The following is a 25,640-nucleotide window of genomic DNA, read 5'->3' as shown; positions in this document are numbered from 1 at the left end:
GTGCCTTTTGCCAGCCACCCGCGGGACTTTTAGACTCAGGCCTTAGAGTTTGATACTAATTGAAGTAATATAACGCAGTCGGGCCTTGGCGTTCGTTTCATTGATACGTTCTTAATCGTCCTTAAAATTTTCACGGGCACAAAAAGACACAGGAGAATGATTCCTTGCACTCGTATAAGAAGTGAATTATCTCGCTGAAAGTTAACGTTTGAAAATTCGAAATTGTCAATTCGTTTAAATCTTAAGTGTTTTCACCGCGTGAAACTTTCCACGGCAATATAAAATATATTCCACATATCGTGTGAATATGTTTTCATTCAGGCTCAGAAATTTGTTCACATTGTTTACTGTTTTCGGCCTATTTTGTCGTAATTATTCATTCGAAGTTCATCAATCGAATGAATTACACGATTTCAATGGCACCCATGCAGCCAATCAGGATCAAGACGCCTGGTCTGCAAACTCTTCGGCTGCAGACTTCCTCAACAGCGGACTTAGGAAAAAACCATTTCAACAACAAAGTTTCCCTCATATTTCTAAACTGAAAGTCGAGGTTCTGTCGAAAATGCTCAAAATCCACGTAGATCAACTACGGGATAAAACCGACCAGGTGCAGATAGTTTGCGAAACATTTATAATTTCGTCAACAATTCTTACATCAGAAAAATCACTAATTATCAAACTTGGTAAAATTATTTGACTAATTATGAGAAAAATAGTTTACCGAGTATATATAAGTCTTACTTTGGACAGTTATTGTGAAATCTGTTTTTGGTAATATAATATCTAGCTCGCATAGTAAGAAAGACATTTTCCCTGAATAACGTTATTGCTGAAAATATGACCAGAATGAAATGCATATGAAAGTTGCGATTGAAATTTCAATTAAATATAATTAACAAAATCACAACTAACGACTAGAACTGTAATAATATTCTCATTCTTTTAGGTGGAACTGGTTTTTCTTGTTGATGCGTCAGCGTCGGTTGGTTTGGAAAATTTTCGCAGTGAGTTGAATTTCGTTCGTAAGTTGCTAGCGGATTTTACCGTAGCCAGAGAAGCCACGCGGGTCGCCATTGTGACCTTTGCTGGAAAAACCAACGTAATACGACATGTGGATCAAATATCCAGCGTCGAAGATGATAATCATAAGTGCAATTTGCTCAATCATCAGATCGGAAGCATCGAATACACAGGCGGTGGAACTTACACCCGAGGTGCTCTCCTCGAAGCCCTTGTAAGTAAAATTGAAGAGGAGAACTGAAAGGTTGTAAGTGTCAGCCAATCAAAATTTTAAATAAACTGAGAAAAATTGTTTTTTCTTCATAGCATTTCATCTGTGGATTTTATTTGAAAAAAAGAACACCTACAGACTTTTTAATTTGCCTCTTCAATTCGAATCGAATTACTGTTTTAGTTGTCATCAAGAATCAACCGGTGATTGTTATGGGAGTTTATATGTTCACTCAATGTGCACTTGCAGCAGTAACTCTAATTTTTTGGCGTTTTTATTGGTAAAAATTTAAGTTATACAACCGCAGTTACAATCAATTGAGTCCAACCAATGAAAAAAGCTATAACTTAATATCCTGACGTTCAACCTCAAACCACAGTTCTAATAAGCTTTATAATCACTTATGACAATGTAGCTTATTAAAAAGTGTAGAAATAATCTAAAAGTAAGTCAACGGATCATAGAATTAATTCATTTTCATTAATTCACATGAGTCATTTTTTTCTATCCCATAACTCTAAGAGTAATCATTGCGGTTGAGCATCAGAAACCTCTTATACAGAAGTACAAGAATTGACTATAGACATCAGAATGATTAATGATAATTTTGAAGTAATTATATTATCGCTTCCAAATTCGGAAATTACGACATCATATCCTCGAAAATATATTCTGAACTGTGCTGTAATACTGTAAAGTATCTCGGGCGGAGGAATTTATCTCAGAAATGTGGGAAAGGCCTAAATTTCCTTTTCAATTTTACATGAAATTGGAACACCATTTCAAATTCTCAGAAATTTCGAGGGATTTCACCACGTTTTCAGAAAACGTATGGGTTTTATAAATTTCATAAGTAAAGTATGCGAACAATTTAATTAAACTTATTTCGTAGTTGTTAAAAAAATACCATTGAAAATTTATTTGCCAAGTTTCTTTCTGAGTTGTGTTATTTACAAAGATTTTTACAATTTTTTTCGAAATAATCGATACAAGTTTTTTTTCCAATTTTAATAGAATCTCAGAAAAAGAACAGAGATCTTCTTAGATTTTTCAGATTAATGTCCTTATTGAGGGCTGCTGGGCTTCTTTCGAAACAGTATCAATCGAGTACTTTATATACCTTTTGAAATCACCAATAACTGGGAAAAAGTTATACCTATGTACGAAATTTGTTTTTATTGAATCATGTATAAGTATATACTTATTTGTTGTATTTATTTTAACACAGAGGCAAAAGTTTTCCTAGTTTAGCACAAGTGTTGCATTACATCTTTTTTGCTATTCAGCTTTAAGAGCACCTTATATTTTCTGTAAAGGATTCAATAATTGAGAAAAGCTCTCGCAAATTAACACTATCCTTTTTATATAGTATAGATATCCTTCGTACGGTCAACTATAATAACACGATAATTGCAGGATATTTTACAACACAGTCGCTCCGGAGCCCGTACAGCTGTTTTCCTGGTAACGGATGGATTCAGCAACGGAGGAGACCCTAGGCCAGCTGCCACTCTATTGAAAAACGCTGGTGTCATTGTTTTCACCTTCGGAATTCGAACAGGAAATATTGGAGAGTTACATGACATAGCGAGTGAACCTGGCTACGCTCACAGCTACCTCTTGAACAGTTTTCCTGAGTTCGAAGCACTGGCTCGTAGAGCATTGCATCACGGTGATTCGTATAGCCAATTTTTACTGATAAATTTTGTCGCTGATATTAACCTGAATAACACCAATTATTAACCTTACAGACTTGCAGTCGGGCGAGTATATTAAGATTAATTTTCTGCAAGACTGTGATTTACTATGCTCCAAAAATTCGACCGAAATTGGTGACACGCAGTGTTGTGACGTGAATGCATCTTGTGCTTGTGGAACAGCCACTGGTCACTACGCCTGCTTATGCCACCCGGGTTATTTTGGATCTGGATTTTATGGTTCCTGTCAACGTTGGTACCCAGTTACATTTTCACATCGTATCGCTTCGCACATAATTCTTCGCCGCAGCATTTTCATTGGATTTATTTGTGGATTTCATTACCTACAGTTTGTCCGAATGGAACATTCGGTCCTGGGAATATCCCAGGAGATTCCAATGCAGCCTGTATTCCTTGCCCAGACTTGAATCACGTTACTATCAAGAGCCCTGCGATTAGTTTAGCTGATTGTGTTTGTGCAGCTGGGTTTACTACCAATGGAAATAAATGTGAAGGTCAGTTGAATTTGTTGATAAAGGATTTATTTTTTGTGGCAATTCTGTGGGAAAGGTGTATAGATGTATTTTACAAGTAGTAGTTTATTCATAGCACTGTAACTGCAAAATAAGCTTTCAAATGAAACCCTTGCCAGCTGCAATAGTGGGAAAGTCTCCTGGTATTAAAACCGGCTCTTCGATGGGATATGTAAACATGTACGAACCATATTTTTCCAATTTAAAATCCTGTTTTGCTGCGAGCCATCCATACTGTAACAAAATATAAGATGTAAAACGACAGTATTAAACATCAAGTCGTAAATGTTTACTACATTGATCCGATGAAAATTTTTCGAAATTATACATTCATAAATCACAATCATCGAAATGCACGAAAATGGTGTCCATGATATTTGGTTTGAGTTCTACAAGTTAGGATACCATTTACCATAGACACTATAATTAAAGTCAGTTCATTATGCAGTCCCTTTTGTAGTATTCCACAAAACCTTGCATGTAGGAAACAGTAGGGTAATTTGATAACTGTTTTGATGAACACTGTTGTAAATAATGCAATATTAGCTTGATATATTCAGATTCAACATTCCCACCTACTTGACCACTAGTTGTTTCAGGATAAGGTAGACAAGTTCTCTCATTCTTTTTGGATTCTGTAATTTTCAGTTCTCCTTTTCGTTGTCTGCATAGTTCTTTTCCTTCTTCAAGAATCTGTCTTCAAATTTATAAGTTTGCTTTCCAACTATATCGCTTAGCTGTGTACCATTTAATTCATCAAACAAAAAGTGTGTCAACTGACGTTAAACGTTAAAATCAAATTTGATTTACGTGTTATTTGTATGTGTCTTGAGTTTAATTGTCAGCTCTACATCTTTTGCGAGTATAAGTACAATTTGTCAAATATTCTTCTCATGTAGCTAATCGAACTATACAGTCTGCATCGTCTGCATCTTACTTACTCGTATTCATTGAGCAGCCATCCATATCTTCTAAACCAACTATCGTGAATTCTTTTGGTTTGATTAACGCTTTCCTCAAAATTTTTAGAAGCTGCCACAAAATCGATAGATTTTTTACTTCGAAAATTCATCATTTTGATTGATGTTTATTGTGCTTCTGAGTAGAAAATAATTCGCGCAGATTAGATAATAATTAATGACATATTAGGGTTGTGAAACTTGGTCCATATAACAGTTGAAATGACAAAATAAATGCAATGTTTTTTCTACATATTTGGTGTTAACGAACATATAATACTATGTATCAACAGATAATGCATGTGTTCACTTCATTTACAATCCCGTCTTTGATTCCAAAAAGTTCCATTTGAACTTAAGTTTGTAATTATAAGACGGATCCTCTTCAATAGAGGATCATCAAGCCTACTCATGATATAAAAATCACTTTGGTGTTCTAAGCTTTTTTTGACAATATATGAAATATATGAAAATTAGTAGTCAGGTAATTCCCCATTCATTTGAGAAAGTATGTAGATGAAACTATCTGAAATATCATCCTGATTTCTATCAGACTCTTTGGAGTGTCTGTTCTTATAAAATTTATAGTTTGAAGTTCACTGCTTTTTAAAAACACTTTTTATAGTTTCCATAACTGAAAAGGTTAAAAAATATATTGTCATCACTTCGAATTACACAATGATCGCGTAGGAAGGCAATTTCTTGTTAAAAATATTTCATACATTATTTACAGCCATAACTTGCCCCAAACTAAAAGTGCCAGAAAATGGGTATTTAGTGAAAGCAAGTGCCTGTAACAATGTTGTTAATGCTGCGTGCGGAGTTCGTTGTAAAATTGGTTTTCATCTAACCGGCGACAGCATTCGACTTTGTCTTAACAGTGGTGCGTGGTCTGGTACTCAACCACAGTGTCTTTGTAAGTAAAACTTCGTTTCTCACTAAACCAAAAATAACATTTCTTTCGATAAAATGTGTATTTGTAATTTCACTAAACACGTAAGAAAATAATTATGAGCTTAGCATTAGTGGCTCCTAAAACTGTAAAATTAATTTATTTGTTGAAAGATATTTAGTGAATACTACTACTACTACTACTAAATATAAGTGGAATAACGTGCACTCAAAGTGTTCAGTAGAATTTTCTAGATTATTTATAGAAATTCATTTGAGTATTATATTTCAATTACTGAGCACTCAAGCATGTACTTTAACTATCAGGATTATTTTTGCATAACAGTCGAGATATATTTATATCAAAGTACACGTTGCAATATCGTCAAGAAATAAAGTATTCTCTTGGCCATCGATAATTTTTAGGTGTAATCTAATGTATCGAAGATTTTGTTGTTTCCCAAACAACTCTGGAATTGCCAAATTCAAAATGATTTGACCAGATTGTATGCACTATCAAAATAACGTTCCAGTAAAAACATGCCCGGCACTACAAGCACCGCCGCATGGAAAAATACGGTGTGAGCACGAGGATGATCATCAGGTAATAAATGCTGGCCTCTCTGCATATCCAATAGACACTCATTGTGAATACAAATGTGATATCGGCTATCAGCTGCGTGGAAGCAGAGCCAGAAATTGTTTGCCTCTGTCAAGATGGGATGGCCTTAGGGTATCTTGCCGACGTAAGTTTATCATTATATGGTTCATCGTGATCAGTTTCCTAGTTCTCTTGGAAAACAAATGATAAACATTACGCCTCAGGTATTATTTAATTTGTGTGCTGTTAATAATCATAATGATAAACTTATATTGGTTTCTAAAACAGCAATCAAATGCCACCCCCTGAGATCTGTGCCAAATGGTGAAATAATTCCGCCACAGTGCACAGGGTACAATAAACTGCCTTTTGCCACAAAATGTACCATTCGATGCAAAGAAGGCTTCACTCGCACGGGTCCAGAGAACAAAGTCTGTGCTGGACTCACTGGCTCCTGGTTGCATCGTCACAATGTGACCCAATGTATAGGTGAGCAAATAGAATATATGGGGGAACTGGGAAACTTGAAGAACTGGATCTTGTATTAGAAGAAATTTTATTAGTTTCGTTTTTTCCACTTTCGTCAGATGTTTCTCTGAGAATTGATTTCGGGTGGATCGATATTGAAAATATTTGTCATCAATCGAGATACTCAATTACATTTCACTAATTGTGACATAATGTGTTTTGATTCCGATAGATAGCACTCCCCCAAATATAACTTGTCCTTCGAACATCACCGTTGAGACTTTGTCAGGCAAAAACTATTCCATGGTCAACTGGACGAAGCCATTAGCAATTGATAACGCCAAGGCTGCCCCCATGGTTTGGACCGAGCCAGCTGTTGAAGCACCATGGAAATTTGGAATCGGAACTCATGTGGTTACGTACATAGCGCAAGATGCCAGTAAAAATAGGGCAGAATGCAAATTCAGTGCTACTGTTATAGGTAAAAATCTGGTATATTGTTCTAACATTAACCAATAATGCATTTTGTTTTCTGTTCAAATGCATAATCAGATATTTTACAGACAAGGAACCACCCACTGTTGAAAACTGCGTTGATCCTCCTATTTTTCTACTTGAGAACAAGTCGATGGCAATAAATATTACTTGGGACGAGCCTGTATTTTATGACAACTCTGGACATCCTCTGGAGATTAGTAAAAGTCACACACCTGGAACAGAGATTTTCAATCTCGGGACAACTCAAATCGTGTACAATGCAACAGACAAGGCTAATAATACGAGAACTTGCACATTTAATATCACTGTAGAAGGTAAATCTAATTTATATACCCACAGCCATTGAATTGAAAGTTTAAATGGTAGTATCACATAAATCAAGAAATGCTTAATAATTTTTTAAGGATTGAACTTTCCGTTACAGATTGTGAAATTCATTGCTAATTATCAATTGATACTATATTCTACGTAAATTAAGCTGGTTATTTGAGTCAATGTCTTAATTCAATTGTTCATCTCAATGCTAAATATTGGTTACCATTTTTGCGCGAATTCCAATTTAGATGTATGTGAAAACGTTCCATCTCCAACAAATGGGCACAGCGATTGCTCCGTTCTGCAGGAAGGGATTCGGTGCGTTGTGGTATGCGCTGAAGGCTACGGTTTTGTATTACCTGAAACAGCTTCATACATAGATGATGAGAATGTAACTTTGACTTGTAACAATGGCAATCATTCATGGAATAACGAGGTGTTTCCTGATTGTTCTGGTTAGTATGTAGATTTATTAGGATGCTGATATGCAGAAGCTTGATGAAAATTATTTGATCTTTTGCAATCAAGATAATTTGAAAATCGTTTTCTAAGTTATGAAAACTTTTGCTGGCAGGAAAGTAATCAATAACGTTGAATTCTCAAAATACTTTCAGTGACGCAAGTACCCTATGCCATATCTCAAGATCTGACTGTCGTATTGGATACAAATACTTCTAACTGCAATGATCCGACAGCTCTGAATTCAGTAAGTGAACTCTGATGAAGCAGTATGTGATTGTTGTCTTTGGATAAGAAGACTTAAATATATATATATACACTAATTGAAAATGTACCTCTGTGTAAGATTTTTAGTAGTGTAATTTTGTTTATCAGCTAAGTCAGAACATCAAAGCTGGCTTGGAATCACAATTGAAACAGGTGTGTGACGATGAAGTACAATGTAACATTTCTCAATCTGCGTTCGATTGCAATGGTGGAATGGATGAAGACAGCAATGCTTCGAATACCATTCTAAATACGTCGACTCGTAAACTAAGAAGAAGTGTTAAACGTTTTCCTCACAGTGACAAAATTGCTGTTAGGAGAGGTTCAAATTCTTCGAAAAACCATACAAAATCTGAAGTTAAATGGGACAAAATTGAATTGAAGTATAAAATTATTGGTAAAGATTCAGTATTAATTTGTTGGGTTATTACGATCATGTACTATTAATGCTATCCCTACTGAATATGACAATGTCTGAAATCATATAATTTATTACATGCTGATTTCCATCATAACATCTTATGATTTATTATATGAGCATTTGCGGTAGGGATTATATTGAGGTAAAAATAGAAGTAGGGTAAAATACGATTTTTTTTGTGGCTTGACAATCTTTTTGTTTCAGGAAAAATGATTGATGATACTGGAAACAATTCAAACCAAGAAATTATTCAGTTGAAAAAGAAAATAGAAGCAATGATGAAAGGTGGTTATTTAAGTCTTCTCGACAATAAAACAAGCCTACAGGAAATCAGCAAACAAGTTCTACGTCTTTATGTAATATTCGAAGAACCTAAAGAACTCTGCTCCACTGGTAGCGTCCTGAAGAAGCACCGTTGTGGTGAGCAAATGGTTTCCTTACGGCGATTAGATTCTTCATAAGACGGTTTTGCTTATATTATACTATAAATCACACCTCACGATATTCATTTCAGTAAAATGTCCAAGTGGTACATTCCATAATACAACGAAGAACCGTTGTCAGTCCTGTCCGTTGGGAGAATATCAAGAGGACGTTGGATCTAGCACCTGTAAGAAATGTCCGGAACACACTTCAACAAAAAGAAAGCATTCCAAACGCACGTCGGACTGTTTAAGTGAGTCATTTGATTGAAAAATTAACAAATTACTTTACATAATTTCTTAGAATTTATTTTAGCGTACTTGCAACGTCTGGTTATTTACTATAGATTTTTGTCGTCCTGGTTATTATTCTCGACGGAAAAGGCACCACAAATCGACCCTTGCCTTCGAGCCATGTGTCACTTGTGCAAAAGGCTTTTATCAACCTGATTATGCTCAGTTGAAATGCATACCTTGCCCAGCAAATACAACAACGTACAATCGTGGATCTTATAGCATTGACGAATGTCTTGTCATTGATCATGCTGACAAGGATCCTTGTCATAAAAACCCTTGTCATAATGGAGGAAAATGTGTGCCAGTCGGTAGTGACTTCAAGTGTGAATGTATTGGAGATTTTATTGGTGAGGATCAAGTATATTGATTTATTTGTATTTACACTGACTAGCCAGTAAATCAACACGAATTGAGCATGTCCAAAACGGAATTAAAACAAATCAAATGGAATTCAAAAGAATTGGCACACAGGTCTTTTAATTCTATTCAATTTGTTTTAATTCGTGGCAATTTCGTTTTTGACTGACACGAATCATTTCAATTCGTTTTGGTTTACTGGGTAACATATTCGGTCGATTATGCTATTTCCAGGTTCCAAATGCGAGATTCGTCCAAATCCATGCGATTCTTTGCCTTGCTTGAACGAAGGGCAATGTATTGCTTTAGATGGCATTAAAAATTCAATAGAACATAAATGCCTGTGCAAGAGCGGCTTTACAGGAATCAATTGTGAGGTACGGAATACGGAAGTAATTCAAAAATCTAGGAATACATTTCTCAAAGTTGTGGTATTTGCTTTCAACTTTTTATAATTCCCATTTCTCAGACTTATATCGACGAGTGCTCAACAAATCCATGCCGGAATGGAGGATCGTGTATTAGTACAGAGGTGGATTACAAGTGTATTTGCAAAAATGGATTCGAAGGTGAATACCAGTTTTCATATACATTACACCAACTATCACTTTCATTTCTATCATTATATTTACAAACGAGCATTGGACGAATTAACTACCTTATTTTAACTTTGGTTTTTTTTTGTTACTTACGTTTTTATTTCACTCGATGAATCGACAAGTAAGTTGCTTCAATTTCGAATATAATAAAAGCCTCTTCTGAAGGTATACTGTGATCGATTGTAATTATGACAATATTCCCAAATTCCATGCTCAAGGTGATAATTGCGAAGTAGTGATTGACCATTGCAAAACATCGATCTGTGAATCTGGATCAAAATGTCATATCATTAATGGGACGTGGCAATGCATCTGCAAACCGGGCTTCTTAGGACGTCGTTGTAGCCGGCTTCCTTGTGATTGGTTACCCTGCCACCAAAACGCTGTCTGCGTTAATATCGAGGAATTAAATGCAACCAAAAAAAGTTACAGGTTCGCATGTTTGGTTTTATCAATCTTATAAAGAGAACTAATATTAATAGTCAAGTATCAAAGATTTCTTCAAGTTACTTTTAATTTCTGCAAATGATTTAAAATTAGTTGTAAACCGTTTTAAAGCTATGTCTGAAGAATTTTTGAACAAACATCTGCTCGAATTTTATAATTCGCAATTTCTCATTCCTCATTCCAGGTGCGAATGTCCAGAGGGTTATACAGGAATCGATTGCACTACACGGGTGAACCACTGTGAAGATTTGCCTTGTATGAACAACGGAACATGCATGAACAATTTCTCGAATTTTAGTTGCGAATGTCGAAAAGAATTTAATGGATCCAAGTGTGAAAATGGTGTGTAAAAATGACTTGGAAATATTTGCTGTGAAATAAATTTTAATGTTATCAAGAATAACGCCCCAAATTTTTGTAAAGTTAAACGTGACGATATGTTTATTGCAAACTAATGTTGTTGCGATCTTAGATTTAGTCACTATTTCAATTCATATCCTTGTGGTTTTCTGACGCGGAAACTCGTATTGAAAAACTGTTGAATGTTTACAGAATTATCATCACGGTATACGATGTACTTTCCCAAGTCTGGGACCACAGATTACGTGATGCTGAGCGGACCAAACAAAAATCTATCGCAAGTGAGTAGTGAAAAAATAATTACACGCAGTATGTGAACCTAACTGAGATTTGTTTCAGTTTACTGTTTGTTTGTGGCTTCAATCGTTAGATACGGTCAACTATGGTACGGTCCTTTCCTACGCTACACGACTTCACGACAATGCTCTTACACTGACAGATTACAATGGGTGAGCATTACAACAGACAAAGAAAATTTCGTTTTCTGTTCAACGGAAATATCAGCAGCAAACAGACCCAACAGATCCGATTTTATTGCCTAATAATAGATCAATTCTATTGTTTTATAGGTTCGTTATTTACATCAATGGGAACAGAGTTGTCACTGACATTACTGCCAATGACGGCTACTGGCATTTTGTGTGTGTTACTTGGGAAAATGTCTTTGGATTTTGGCAGGTGTTTGTGGATGGTATAGTTAGAGAAAATGGTACTCAATTGGCAAGTGAAACGCTAATTGAAGGTAATAAGAGCAAACGTATGAACAATTATTGAGGATAATGATACTACAGAGATAACCTGCGGTCTTTGTACCATTTGTTCAATTAGGAAATGGCACTCTGGTCATTGGACAAGAACAAGATCGTATGGGTGGTGGCTTTTCCGAATCGGAATCATTGCTGGGAAAGCTGAGCTCGTTAGATATATGGGACGAAGTTTTGAATGGCGATGTCATAAAAAAGTTAAGTCAGCAATGCGAAACTTATCACGGTTCGTTGTACAGTTGGGCTCAGCTTCAACAATATGTTCGTGGTAACATTGAGGTAAACCTTCTTTAAAGTCATTCCTTTCGTGTGCGTTTATGGTATTCAATGATGGTAATATTGGATGAAGTCTGTGCCATAAATTATTCGTATATGATATGTGCTTGACCATCAATTTTTTGACATATCATTGTAATTTTGTCAAATAACATCATGATTGAGACATGTGTTTATTTCTAGTCAACATTTTCTTACCGAAATATTTTTATTACCGTCGAATGAATTGTTGCAATTTATTAGATTCAGAATAGCAGCTTCTGTCACGCTTGCTCATTACCTAAAGCTCCATTCAAAGGACAAATAGAAGTAAATTACGATGCTTCGGAGATAGTCTATACGTGTGAAAAAGGGTACCTGGTCAAATTTGGTAAAAAAGAAAGTGCAGTGCTCACCAGGAGGTGTTTAAAACAAGGACAATGGGAAGGTTACTCTACTCCAACATGCACAAGTGAGAATTACATAGTGGAAAGTTTTCTTGCTTGCATAAGTAAACTCTTATCTACAATCATTAAAGATTTACGTTATTCAGTCTGCAATTAATTGTTGATTAAAGAAATCGATTCAACGAATTTTCAGAAGTGAAATGTGGTTTTCCTGGATATTTTCCGAGAGGTCAGGTACATGGGAGATCTTACAGTTACGGTGACCAAATTCATTACTCGTGTAAAAAACGTTCGACATTAAGAGGAAATCCAAATCGAATTTGTACGGCTCATGGAAAATGGAGCGGTGTGCAGCCTTTATGCATCAGTAAGAATGTTTCATACATGTGCTAAGAAATATTTATATGTGTTTTTCCCACTTCCGATTCTCTATTTGGCATTGCTTGTCCTTGAAGTTAAGAAAATTGACTACCAAAACAGAAGTTGTGATAAATATTTTAGAATTGCTATTACCTTTGAAAATTTTTAGGAATTTGTCTTCGTAGATCTAAAGAAAATTCGATTGAAAGGCAAGTTTTCATGAAAAGTATCTGCCAGACAATCATAATTTCAACTTGAAAATTGATAATTGAACACAAAACTGTCCATTCAATAATAAATACATTTTGGGAAGATTAAGAAGGTCAAGTGTGCAAAAATAATCCCTCTTTCCGTTCCTGAAGTGACGGTTAACTTAATTCATCACTGTTAGGTTTCATGAGTTTGTTTAAAGTTAGAATATCGTTACCAGTAATTTAAAATACTTAAATTGTAATCGCGGTATGAAATAATGTAGAATTTATATGTTTGTAATAGGTAAAACATGCAAAAATTTACTCGCCCCAGACAACGGTGACATCGAATACCTGATCGAAGATCATGAGCGAAATGACACATCCATATTGCAGGTATAAATGTTGCATTCTATACTTTCTGTGCATCTGTATTACTAAAATTTACGAATCCTGCAACAGGTTGGACAACAATTGGCATTTATATGTAATCCTGGCTTTCGCGTGCTTGGAAATATGTATTTAACTTGTATGGAAAACGGAGAGTGGGACAACGCTGTACCTAAATGCATCGCGTTTGGCTGCCCTCCACCGGAATTGTAAGTTAATTATGTTTTCATGGTGCAGAATATACACAAAATTATCAGGCAGACATAAAAATCTAGTACTTGCATTATTATTTTATCAGGATGGAAAATGCGTTCATAGCATCTAATATTTCGACTGGTGTAGAAATTTTACCAGCAGAAAGTTTTCTAAACTCTCAACGTGACAACTTATCGGAGGACAGTGCATCCTTGGTATCTGGCTATTTTTATGGTGATATTGTTGGCTTTTCATGTCGCCAGGGTTTCAAATTTTTTGGCAATCACAATATGATTGCAGAATTTCGAATTCAATGCACTAATAATGGATCGTGGAATGGGTTGGTCCCTAGTTGTGTTCCGCTGCGTTGTCTAAGACCAGAGCCGATTAAAAATGGAAAATATTACCTTTTGACCAGCAATAATAGTATGGCAGAAAATTCAGGTCATGGCACTTTTGGGAATTTAACATTCGTAAACAGATTGGTACCTATAAGTACTGAACCTTTGCCTGATTTTCATGGCCATTTTGACATACCTGTTTTTACTGACAAACCAAACTCTTCAGATTCCCAAAGTAATATGACAAAGAATAATACCATGCCTGAAGATTTTCAAATCGAGTCCAACGCTTCTTTCATACTTGGAGCACGGATTTCAATAACATGCAACAAAGGATACAAACTAATCGGTGCTTCGATTAGGCAATGTACAAATAACGAAACGTGGTCTCCTGATGCATCGAATTGTGAACCTCGGGAATGCAACGTAGAAAATCATCCAATAATCAATGTGCTAAGTACAAATAGGGAAGAAATAACATTTGATGGTGAAATAGAGATGAATATTAAAAACCAAAGTATTGTGGACATTTTTCGGGCAAACAAATACATTCGAGGGACTCTGCAGAACTTCATATTCAAGAATACAGGAAATGTTTTTGGTGACACGATAAGTTTGACGTGTGTAAATGACACCAAGATTCATTTTGATGGTATTGGAATAAACAGGATTTTGAGAAATGTTACATGGAAATGCAATGAAAACGGTGTGTGGGAAATTATGTATAAAGAGACGAGCAACGAGGATTTTCAACGGATGGTGGATGAGAAAAAGGAAACACTCTGTCGAGAAACTGTTTGTGGTTTACCAAAGGTATAGGAAATGAAACTCAAATCCCAGGTGGACAAATTTAAACTATGTTGGCCATAGAATCATTTTAGTAACGGACAAATGACTACAGAAAGTATTGCATTTGAACTGATTTTCAGACACCAAGAAACGGATATATAGTTGACGATATTACTAATAGCAGTGTGATAAAGGTGGGTGATTCTGTTATGTTCAAATGTCGCAACGGGCACATGCTTGCAGGTGATGAAAGCGCACAATGTCTTTCGGATGGCACATGGTCGCCAATACCTAATTGCGAATGTAAGTCGTTTAAAGAAAACAGAAAAAGAAACAGGGCGATAAGCTTTAATCACTAATGCCATTAAAACGTTAGTACCATGCATGTATGGCTCTTATTTTTTTTCAGCAGTAACATGTGGAAAACCACCAATCCCTCGTAATACAGTTCTTAACGATAGCAGTGCTGAAATTAGCGGCTATGTTTCTGGTAACATGGTTTCGTACCGGTGCGTTTCTGGCTATAAAATGTATGGTCGTGGAAATGCGCGATGTTTGGCAAGCGGAAAATGGTCCAGGATGAGCGGGAGGTGTTCTAGTAAGTGAAATTTGGAACTGAATTCATCTTACAATTTGCTAGTCAACAATTACAATGAAAAATTTACAGTAGTCTAACGTTACAGTAAATGTTTTGAGAGTGTTCGATGCAACAAAAAGATGAATAACAAAATTCTCTAAATAATTCACTGCAGTCTTGCATACTAGGGATGTATTGGATTATAATTTTCGTTTTTCTAGGAATAACTTGTGGAAAGCCTGCCATACCTCCTGGTGTTGAAATTTTGGGTCCATCTTACCTGTATGAAGCTCAACTCGCTTACATTTGCCCTGATCAAATAATAAAAGGCAAGATAACGTGCAAAAGCGATGGTAAATGGAGTGAACTACCTGATTGTACAGCACTGAATATTCAGACACAGGCCAGGAAGTAAAGTAAATAATATACAGGTAAATTCTGACGATATCTATGTTGGGTCAGTTTTATTGTATGAACTGATGCCATGAAATTCACACAGATTCACCCTGTATTTTAATTGTATGGCGTCGTCAATTGTCAGCTGCACAATCTTTCTTGTTTCAGGAATATAGTCTCACTATGTCGTATTTAAAATGACGTCAGAATTTTCCATGATAGTAGACTTTGGGTTCTTAATTCTTGTGAAACCTCAAGTAAAAACTGAAAAAATATTCAAGGGGAATTTAATGTGTTGTTATAATGAATTTTGAAGTTGAACTGGGACTTTTTTGTATTGTTCGAACTGAATCAGATAGCTTATTGAATGTCACTGCTTAATCAGGTCACTGCTTTACACAGAAAACACCACTTATCACCGAAATGTTAAAGTTACAAGAGAATACAGGGCCATGATTTTATTCACTTACAAGATCGAGAAATACCTTGCGAGTATCATAACTATTACTTTCAACTTTCTTCTATATTCTGATACAGGTATGTACAATAAAAAATTATACAAGATGACTAGTTTTACACTTTTTTCAATGGCAAAACCATATTCATAATATACGTACATTACCGACAAAGGGTAAGGTTTATCTTCGCTCATTTCTCGTGAAAACAAATTGACACTTGAGAAAAGTTAGAATCAACTTATCTACGCGCTATCTACTTAGCTTTGTCAACGTGATGGCATACAGCTGCAATTAATAAGTTTAAAACTAATAAAAATTCATTTCATCTGTATGCTATAGTATTCCATACTGATTTCTTGACGCACCAAGTATTATGACCCATTTTCATTCGAGTATTAAATAGATGTCCCAACGACCCAGGTGAATCATTATATGAGGAATTTTCAACCTATAAAAGATGAAGCTCCAAAGCATTAACAATTTATAAGAATTTATGAGCCATATCTTTTAACTATTTCAAAGTAAATATTTATTCCAAATAGGCAAAGACAATCAAACTGCAATCCTGCTAGTAGTTAACGTATGTAAACTGCTGTTGTGCTTCGCTCTTAATTTTAGCTAACTGTAGTGTGCAGGTATTTCATCCACCTCGTGGAAAGACAAAGTAAATTTTCATGCTTTTGAAAACTTGAAAAAATAAAGTGGTAAAATATTCAGATTACCAAATTAACAATTAGAAAATTTTAAACCGAAGCTAATGAAATTAATAATATAAATAAAATAAGATAGAGTGCGATACATTGACACTCATCTTTTGTACAAAAAAACAGAAGAAGAATCATTTATATTCTGGGTCATGGGTAAAGTCGTCTAATTCTGATTTTTAAAGAATACGGGTTGAATTTGTATCAGTGGCGTAACGGGCAAAATGCCACGAGCCCCAGTGAGCACAGGAGGACCCTCTAACATTTATGATTACAATATTTAGTAAAATGAATTAGTTTTATCTTTAATTAATTTAATTTACCTACGTGCATACATGAGTTAAACACAAAAATGAATCAAAATTTTAATGCATTTGTTGGAAAAGATATCTTGTCAGTTTCAGAACGTATCCGATAGGTAATAAAATCCTCGCCACTTTTAAACGCAGCGCTGCAGTTGCAGGAAATGAAGTTTTCTTGTTAGTTTTACAGACCATCGACGCGGCCTCTGAAGCACTTCAATCTAAAGCCATCGATCTTTGAAATGCCTCGAAGCGCTTGCAAGTCTACCTGGAATACCTTGAAAAGTATCAAAATGAATTTCGAGATTTAAAAACGCAAGCAAATAGTATATCAAAATCTGACGTCAGAGAAAGATGAAACGTCATTTTGATGAAATTTGCGAGGATGAACGTCTCTAAGATCCTGAAAGCTTGTTTAAAGTGAACATATTCTATCGTGTATTATACATCGTCATTAACTAACTGAGATCGCGTTTCCTTGAATTGAATGAAATTGTTTCCAATTTGCAAAATTTAAATGATACCGATTTATTGGAAAAGGCTTTAGTATTTGTCGATTTATATTAAAAGAAGACATATTCATCTCCTTTGCCAAGGAAATTTTCAGTTTTTGATCCGCTTTTAGACACGAAATGGAAACGTCATCGTCTATAGGAGACTTTGCTGATTTATCAATCATGAAGAATAATTTTATTTATTCAAGCTTTCCTGAAGTGTGCACTGCATTTTTGTTATTTTTAACCATTCCTGTGACAACGGCTAGTGCCGAGTGAAATCAACTAGTTATAATAGCGTTTTATCTGCCTACTTTACGTAGTGATTTATTATAACATAAAAGAAACTTTAACGTGAGTTGAGCTTCTTTATATTGGGTAGGAGAGGGCCCCATCCGATTCATTTGCCACCGGCCTCGAACGGTATAGTTACGCCACTGATTACTATTAGGAGTTTGGCATAGCTGTATTAAAGTACCAGTCTAGTATCACAAAGTCTAGAATCGCTGCACTTTGTGTTTCTTGATGTACAAATTTATGCAAAAAATTTATATGATTTGTAAATAGTAGGTACCCATAAGAACTACTCTTAATCAAATCATCCAGTAGCATTCTGATACTATTTGTTTGAACCAAATGTGGAAACAAACGTGTCTGCCATAATAATAGGCTTTAATCGTCGAAACTTTGGGCTCTAGGAAGAGGCAATAAATACAATTAAATGATATGACGAACTTACCTGTAAGCGAAGTTCGAGTATGATTGTATTCGGCACGTCTCTTCCGACTAGATTAGTCCTTGTCTTGAATATCTACATGTAATACTAGTTGTGATACTCTGGAATGTTACAACAGTGTTTTGGAGAAACGACCCACACGGAATATTTACCTTTAATGGATGTACCATGGACATCCATGACGGATAAGCAATATATCTATCAGACATCCATTTCAAGCAAAATGATAAGTACATTAGAGTTCTATTAGAGATTCAAATGTCCACTTGTTATACATCTAGTAGAAATTTACTAGATATCCCCACAGATCTTCATTAGAAATCTCACTGATTTTGTGGAGAACAAATTTGGACCTCCGATGGACGATCTTTCTACCCATTATTCACGTACAGCACGATCTTATGGATCTATTACATGTAGAATTCTATTAAATATCTACATAGAAATTCATTGGACATATTATCGATTTTATCGGGAAGAAATTAATACCTTCATGCAACGTTCTTTTTATATCATCTATTTGGAATGGAGTCATTCTGGTTTTGTTTACGTAACATGAAAAATATTAAAAAATAATGTAGACTAAGTACTTGAGGACAGCTGAATACTTAAATATTCAGATGGAAAGGTTGACCGTAGGTGGCAACGAAAGGTTAAATCAAACTTAACAGACTGTACTTACTGATTTGGATCTTTGCTTTTAATTTTTTTCTTATCTTTTTCTTTCAACATTACATTGTCAATGGTCTTAATGCCCTATATATTTTTAATCATATTGATACAACGTTATTCCCGGATTATCTAGAATGTCGATATTGCAGCTTCGCTTTTTTACCAGCGACTCTTGACGATCTGAAGGTTTCCTCTGCGGCAAGCCATGTGTTGCAATGTGGTCCCAAAATTATCTCTAACATCAATATTGGAATCTCTCTCTTTCACCAGCCACTTGACGACATCAAGGTTTCCATTTTAAGCAGCTATCTGATGTAATCTTTCCCCACTGTGATTCCAAGCTGTTTTAACAGCATCTCGCTGGCTTGCCGGTAATTTCAAAGCCATCAAATGCCCATTTTTAACAGCTGTGTGCATTGGTGTATTTTCGTGTTCATCGGTAGCATTAATGTTAGCTTTTTGGTCTAGCAGCCATTCCACAACTGCCAAGTTATTTTCACCTGATGAACTCTCGACATTTTTGAAGTTGACATTTTGAAATTATCCTACGCATCAGAATTCTCCCATCACACCCGGGCTTAATGGTAATTAACTTTTGCGGATTGGCAAAATTTTTTGCAAGCAATGTGCAGTAGAATTTCATATTTTTATGGCTGCCTTCTTCAGTAGCAATGTGCAAAATATTTTTGCCATCTTGGTCACTACGAATTTATCCAATTCAATCTGTCAGAAAGAAACCTCTAATGTTGAGCTCAATGGTGGTTTGGATAACAGATCGTTCAGATAGGCACGGATTACAATTATTCTTTGATTCAAGCAGAATTTGCTTCAAAGTAAATATTTGTAATTTTGAGATTGAATGGGTTTCTTCCGATTTTTATAATTATTCATGTAAATAATCGGCTACAATATATTCCATAAAAGTAAGGCGAATGAAATGTGCTCTCTGATTGATTACAATTGTCACAATGCCAGTTCACTTTGTACCTCTACTAATCTTGTCTTTCAATTTTTTCACTTTGTCCATTTCTTTCGGAAACAATTTCCATGTCCCTGAATGCTCTTCTTTGAGCAAGATGTACAATGCTAATCGCTGTTGGGCCATCAGAAATTTTGTCCTCAATTCCTTGGCATCTTCTTGCGCTCCAGGATTACTTAAGCCTTTTATTTTTTTTTTTCTTACAATATACTGCATACTTCTTGTCACATATCTACTCTGATATGATTCAACACATCCAGCTCCATATTTTAATGATCAACTACTCACACAATCTCATCATTATTGCAGAAAAATACTTCAGCAATCACTTGAATTTGCAGTGGAACATCACAGAATTTATTCAGCTGATCAGAGATTGTATTTGATAATTTCTCTAGCACAGTTTTAGTACTTTCGGATACTTAAATGGAGAATAGACGTTGATGTTGAGGCTATGCCCCCGAAGCGAAAGTGCCAACGTACTCTTAGCTTATTCCTGGGATATCCCAAGAATTTTAAGAACTACTTTTGGTCCTTTAGTGTTTAATTACTCTTATTCTTGTTGCTGTTTTCTTTCAATATTCATTTTCTTCTTTTTTTTTTACCCCTTCTGGGATGTTCCCAGTTGCGTTGACGTTTACGAGGCTTCAGGCGGGAAGGATGTAACAGCACGACAAAAAAAAAAAAAAAACACACTGAAACAGAGGCAGTTAATGTATTATTGTTTAGAAACAAATGCACCTATATTATAATTTAAGATTATTTCTTATTATAAAATCAGCCAGGGCCGTAATAACCTGGGTTGGCCCTTTTAGGAATATTTCTTGCAGTTTAGTACCTATTGTAATTTTGTGTTTGTGTAAAAAGTCCTTGAACTTGACTCGGGGGAGGCTAAAGTATAGGCACTTCCAAGCCAAGTGGTTAGCCGACGAAACAGGGTGACCACACGTGCAAACCTGTGGAGCAACCAGACCCATCTTGGCTAGGTGCTCATTGGAATTTGTATGATTTCATTCAACCCAACTGATCAGTGTTATTTTTTTCCTGCTAAGGGACAAATTAGCAAACCATGGATGGCAGGTGAATTTGGCCGCTAAAGAGCAATAGGTGATTCCTTTCAGGCGTTCTGAATCGAGGATACTAAATTGACTTGAAGTTAAGGTAGAACTTCTAGATAAGTGCCTTAAGTTGGCCCAGAATACCCGGTTGTTCAGCGCCAGAGGGCGGTCCCTGGCGAGACGAGGTTAGATCTGCGAGCTCGTTACCCGGGATTGCAACATGTGCTGGGATCCAGATAAGGAAACATTGGTACTCTAGCTTGTGGAGGTTGAAAAGCTTTTGTTTTATTGAGATTAGAATAGGGATGACCTTATTGTAGTTCGAAGGGAGCATGAGGGCTGTGAGGACACTAAGGAAATCGAAAAGAATTAAGGATCTATTACACCTCATTTCAATAATTAGCTTAACGGCCTTGAAAATATTGAGTGCTTCTGCAGAAACTATGGATGAGTGGCTACTCAAGCCAAAACAGGCTGGTTCCCTTTCACTCGGTGGATAACGAAGGTAGAGACCCTCGAAGGGAAAGCGCTTTTGGAACCGTCCGTATAAAACTATGAGTGATTACCAAACCTCGTACCACAAATGGATCTTAGCCTTGCAGTGGGGAACGGATCCTTCCTTACAGTAAAACCTATTTCTGTGTTAATGTTTGATTCGGTGAAAATTGCAAAATAGTCTAGACCGAACCATGGGGGAATTTTAGAAGACATAATCCATGATGCTGATGAAGCCCAATCTACCTGATTGAGGGAGAGCCTTTGCTTGACCTGCAGCCTGTGGAAATCTAGTTTTGCCAGCCTGATATAAATTGGATAGTGATCACTACCTAGGGGATCGTCCAGGGTTGACCACGAGGAGCTCGAAAAAAGCGAGACTGAAACAAAGGTCAGGTCAGGCACGTTTTTTCTATATAAATCTACATGGATTCTGGTGGCTGATCCATTGTTTAGTATGCATAAATTACTTTCTTCGAATGCCTCGGACAAAAATCTTCCGTCCTGATTTAGTGGTTGGCTGCCCCAAAGGGTATGGTGTGCATTAAAGTCTCTGCAGATGATTAGATTATTGAATTGGGATGCAACTTGGAAGAACTCCCTTCACCCTCACTGGTTAAGAAATTAGTTCGGAGGGCAACAAACATTAGGAATATGGATGTTGCTGGAGTTCAAAATCCGTAGTCGGACCATGTCCCACTCCATCTTATTCGGGAGTGGGTGATGATCAATTCTTTGGAAAAAAAGGTCTTTTGCGATCAGAAAGGTCAGCCCCCCCCACAGGGTAGAGGCTGGCCTGTTCCTCCTGACCATGTTCAAGCGTTTGTAGTGTAAAAGCTGATTCGAAGTTAACCAAGTTTCCATCAGACATACAACGTCATACCTGTTACTAAAACCCTCGAACTTGTTCCACTTAGTAAAAATAATGCGACAGTTCCATTGAACTACATCTAGAAAATAAGCCATATTATTTTTGGCGTTGCCGCCTATAAAGCTCCTCCGAAGCTTTGATGTTCGCTATGTTTTTTTCAGAGTCGGAAATTCTTCGACGATCCGGATGCATAAAAATTTAGAGAAGTCCCTAAGGGACTTATGAATTTTTGTCCTCACCCAGTCCCTCATCCTCATGTCCAAATCTGACGGAGACGGTAAGGTTTAAGATATATCAAGATACTGTTCTACATCCATTGAAGAATCTAGATCCTTATAATTAAATTCCAGAATCAAGGTAGTAGAGTAGTCTGTTTTTCCCGTAAAGAGAACAGGATCTGTTAAGGGGGAATCTGAGGCCAGTAAAGAGGTAGTCTGTCCAGAGAAAGCTGTCGTAGTTTGTCTGGAGTTCCAGTTGACATAGGCAGAGATTACTGGACAGGATATGGATGGCATACTCCTAGAGTCGTTCTTCCTGATGAGAGATAATGGAGAGAATTCCTTCCTGTGCAGTAAGGAAACCTGAGCAATGGGGGATGAGTGGCCTTTGAGGCTGCCGCTTCTTTAGAGAATTTTGTGCGAATAAGTTCTTTTTTCTTGCTACAGATCGGGCAACCCCTGTCTGAAGCTTTATGTTTGCCCTGGCAGTTTGCGCAGCGGAAGTTTTGAGATGAATTTGGCACCTCACAAGATGTTTCATGGTGTAATCTACAGCAATAATTACATTTGGCTTTGCCCCGACATTGAGATTGTACGTGACCGATTCTAAAGCAATAGCGACACATTTTTACTAATGGTAAATATGGTACTACGCCCCTAGTGTTCAGAAATATGGCAACCTTGTCCAGGAGAGCCGAGCCTGGAAAGAAGCATTCGATGCATGTCGAGTTCTCCCGTTCAAGACTGCCATCCGAGGAGTGAAATATACACGGAATTCTTTCGATATGGGAAACTTCAGAACCAGATTGTCCTAACACGGTGATGTTGTCCCAAACGTCTTCCTCTGAGAGAGAAGGGACCTACATCTTTGATTAGCGCTATTTTGTAAATGCACCCATCGAGAACATATGCTCCTAAGGCTGGATTGCATTTTTCAATACCTTGTCCGACGAAGAAATTTGCATCCTCGACATTGTTGAAGAAAAGATTATAATGGTTGGTGCCTGATGCCTTAATATTTGAAATGCTCTTGAGGAGTCTATTGTTCTTTAGTAATTTGGCAAAACTCATAGTGTGAATCTTGCCCGCATTTCCCCCATTTTTACTGTAGACCTGTACCAGGTATGGTGGGAAGTCACCCTGTATATACCTATTGCTACGGACCCTCAAAGAGGTCACCCAGGAGGTTAGTTGATCAGCCCCTCTAATTTTGTTAGGTGGGGAATTTGAATCGCCGGGGACCTCGTCAGAGAGATCCTTGCCCCATTTCGAGGCCGGTGTTAGTAACGTATCAGGCATTATGACAGGAAAGAGAAAGAAGAAAGAAACACAAAAAGTGAAAAGAAACAAAATAAACAAGAGAGGAGAAACCAGAGGATTTACAACAATCAACAAGACAGGACAAACCTTGCAGAGATCGAAACAGGAAGTTAGAAGAGAAGCGGCCTGCCTCTTCCTATCGCTTTCCAATTCCGACTGGGACCGGCGTCTGTTGATAGGCCATCTTGAGGCACTCTTAAAGACGTTTTGACACGGGGTATGTTCCGATATACACTGCGAGCACTGTTCAGTGCTCTTACTGGGGAGAAATTCGTTCCGTTAGACGGACAGTATACAGTCGCAGTATCCTAGGGAAATATATGACGACATAAATCGTTGCCATTTTTCTACTGTGAACACTGGTGCTTTCGAGGTAAGGTGCTCTCAGTGCTTTGATCACGTGATCAACAGCGTTCAGAAATTTAACAGCTTCCACTATTGATAATTATTATTATTGAATATTGTCATTTAAAAATATGGGCCGTTAAAAACAAAAATGGAAAATTTGAATAAATTGTGTTTATTGCAATGTGAAACAAATATTATGTATGAAATGAAAGTAACGCCAAAAAATGTCGATCACAGTATACTGTACTGCGTTCCGTTTTAAGCAGTAACCAGTATAGCTAACTATACAGGAACGGCTTCGCAGTATACTAAATTGACGACACACCTTACAGTGCTCGCAGTGTATATCGGAACATACCCACGGTGCTACAAATCGGTCCGAGTTTTCGCATACAGATTTTAGTAACTTAAATTTCACCATCATTTTGCGCTCCGAGGAATTCAGACGGCGCTGCGGTCGAAAACGTAAAGTTGAATTATTTACATGCTACCAACAGTGCAGAATCCTAAGTAGATAAAGCGATTGAATCATAACCTCTATTGTGCTCAAAAAGGTAACTTGAATGTTTTCTGTTTAATATTGTAATTTCCCATTCCTATATATTAATTAATGCATTTCTAATAATTCTACTTATTTTGGAATTTTCATGAGGATCCAGATACTGTATTATATGAAATGACGGATGAGAAAAAGAAAATTGAAAAAAGTGCTCGCTATTGCTTCAATAGTTGATATGTTTTCATTTTATATTAGATATTTACCTTTGGAATTCACACATGCGTGATGCAAACTCTGCAATCATCTGCAATTGGCTGCCTGAATTCGCACAGGAGTGAATGCAGCAACTAGTACGGAATAATGGGACGCGATCCATTTTTTCATCCGCGTTTTCGATCCACGATTTACGTCCGAGTTTGTTGTATACACGATAAGGTTTCCCTCTGTACGATACGAGTTCTGGTAACTTTTCGTCGGTCCGAGAAATCGATTTCTAGCACCGTGTAAATACGTCTTAACGGAATGTTATGGGAATGTTGCTCGCCATGACAATTTCATCGTTAGGCCGGTGTAACATCCGACCGGAACGTCCGTATGTTTTATCGACTATTATTACTGCATGTTACTTTTATCAACTAACCAAACTCGAAGTACGAGAATCTTGTAACCATAAGGAATTAAAACAACTGTCTAACTATTTGGAATATCCCTAGATGGAAATAACTATGACATTCACTAACCAAAGCTTAAAAACCATGTTACGAGATCTTCGCACTACAAAGAGCTATAATATTATTATACGTTACTATATATCACTATCATATTAACACCATAATTAACTAACACGATTATATCCAATTATTATATAGCACTCGACAATACCATTTGTGCATTCGGAGCTGAGAGCTATTATACTATAAGCAACTTACGCTTTACCATATAGCCTGGAGTATAGAAGACTGTAAAACCATGGATAAATGTATAATCAATATAATG

At 36.5% G+C, this 25,640-nt stretch overlaps 1 protein-coding gene and 2 long non-coding RNA genes across 6 annotated transcripts; 1 reads left to right on the top strand and 2 right to left on the bottom strand.

Moving 5' to 3' along the window:
• The first annotated feature begins 81 nt into the window (after positions 1–81).
• On the top strand, positions 82–16,055 carry LOC124214109 (sushi, von Willebrand factor type A, EGF and pentraxin domain-containing protein 1). 4 transcript variants are annotated; one of them, XM_046616128.2, is made up of 33 exons: positions 83–610; positions 950–1,237; positions 2,651–2,906; positions 2,986–3,183; positions 3,282–3,446; positions 5,157–5,339; positions 5,848–6,060; positions 6,204–6,404; positions 6,616–6,864; positions 6,947–7,195; positions 7,445–7,651; positions 7,811–7,902; positions 8,031–8,319; positions 8,548–8,763; positions 8,858–9,019; positions 9,113–9,409; positions 9,654–9,796; positions 9,889–9,988; positions 10,237–10,450; positions 10,650–10,807; positions 11,018–11,106; positions 11,165–11,274; positions 11,395–11,567; positions 11,654–11,868; positions 12,109–12,316; positions 12,445–12,618; positions 13,107–13,198; positions 13,265–13,401; positions 13,491–13,831; positions 13,955–14,541; positions 14,658–14,820; positions 14,927–15,115; positions 15,316–16,055. In XM_046616128.2, exons 1-33 carry the CDS (start codon positions 308–310, stop codon positions 15,507–15,509), a joined length of 6,855 nt encoding a protein of 2,284 aa, XP_046472084.1. In that variant the 5' UTR covers positions 83–307; the 3' UTR covers positions 15,510–16,055. The 4 variants fall into 4 exon arrangements, with proteins under 4 accessions (XP_046472083.1, XP_046472084.1, XP_046472082.1 ...); XM_046616126.2 differs by having other exon boundaries at positions 13,491–14,541; positions 15,316–15,525; positions 15,659–16,055; XM_046616127.2 differs by having other exon boundaries at positions 82–610; positions 13,491–14,541; positions 14,930–15,115.
• Positions 6,859–10,143, bottom strand: LOC124214111 (uncharacterized). Its single transcript, XR_006882072.2, has 3 exons — positions 10,112–10,143; positions 7,420–7,564; positions 6,859–7,093 (listed from the first exon to the last, which is right to left on the bottom strand). It is a non-coding gene; the product is annotated as an uncharacterized lncRNA (long non-coding RNA).
• LOC124214110 (uncharacterized) lies at positions 10,273–24,081 on the bottom strand. Its single transcript, XR_006882071.2, has 5 exons — positions 23,885–24,081; positions 18,867–20,530; positions 18,337–18,591; positions 18,188–18,259; positions 10,273–10,287 (listed from the first exon to the last, which is right to left on the bottom strand). It is a non-coding gene; the product is annotated as an uncharacterized lncRNA (long non-coding RNA).
• Between the last annotated feature and the right edge of the window lie 1,559 nt (positions 24,082–25,640).

Source organism: Neodiprion pinetum, chromosome 3 (assembly GCF_021155775.2).
Source record: "Neodiprion pinetum isolate iyNeoPine1 chromosome 3, iyNeoPine1.2, whole genome shotgun sequence".
NCBI lineage: Eukaryota > Metazoa > Arthropoda > Insecta > Hymenoptera > Diprionidae > Neodiprion > Neodiprion pinetum.
The sequence above is the reverse complement of the archived record's forward strand: the minus strand, read 5'-3'. Positions and strand labels throughout refer to the sequence as shown.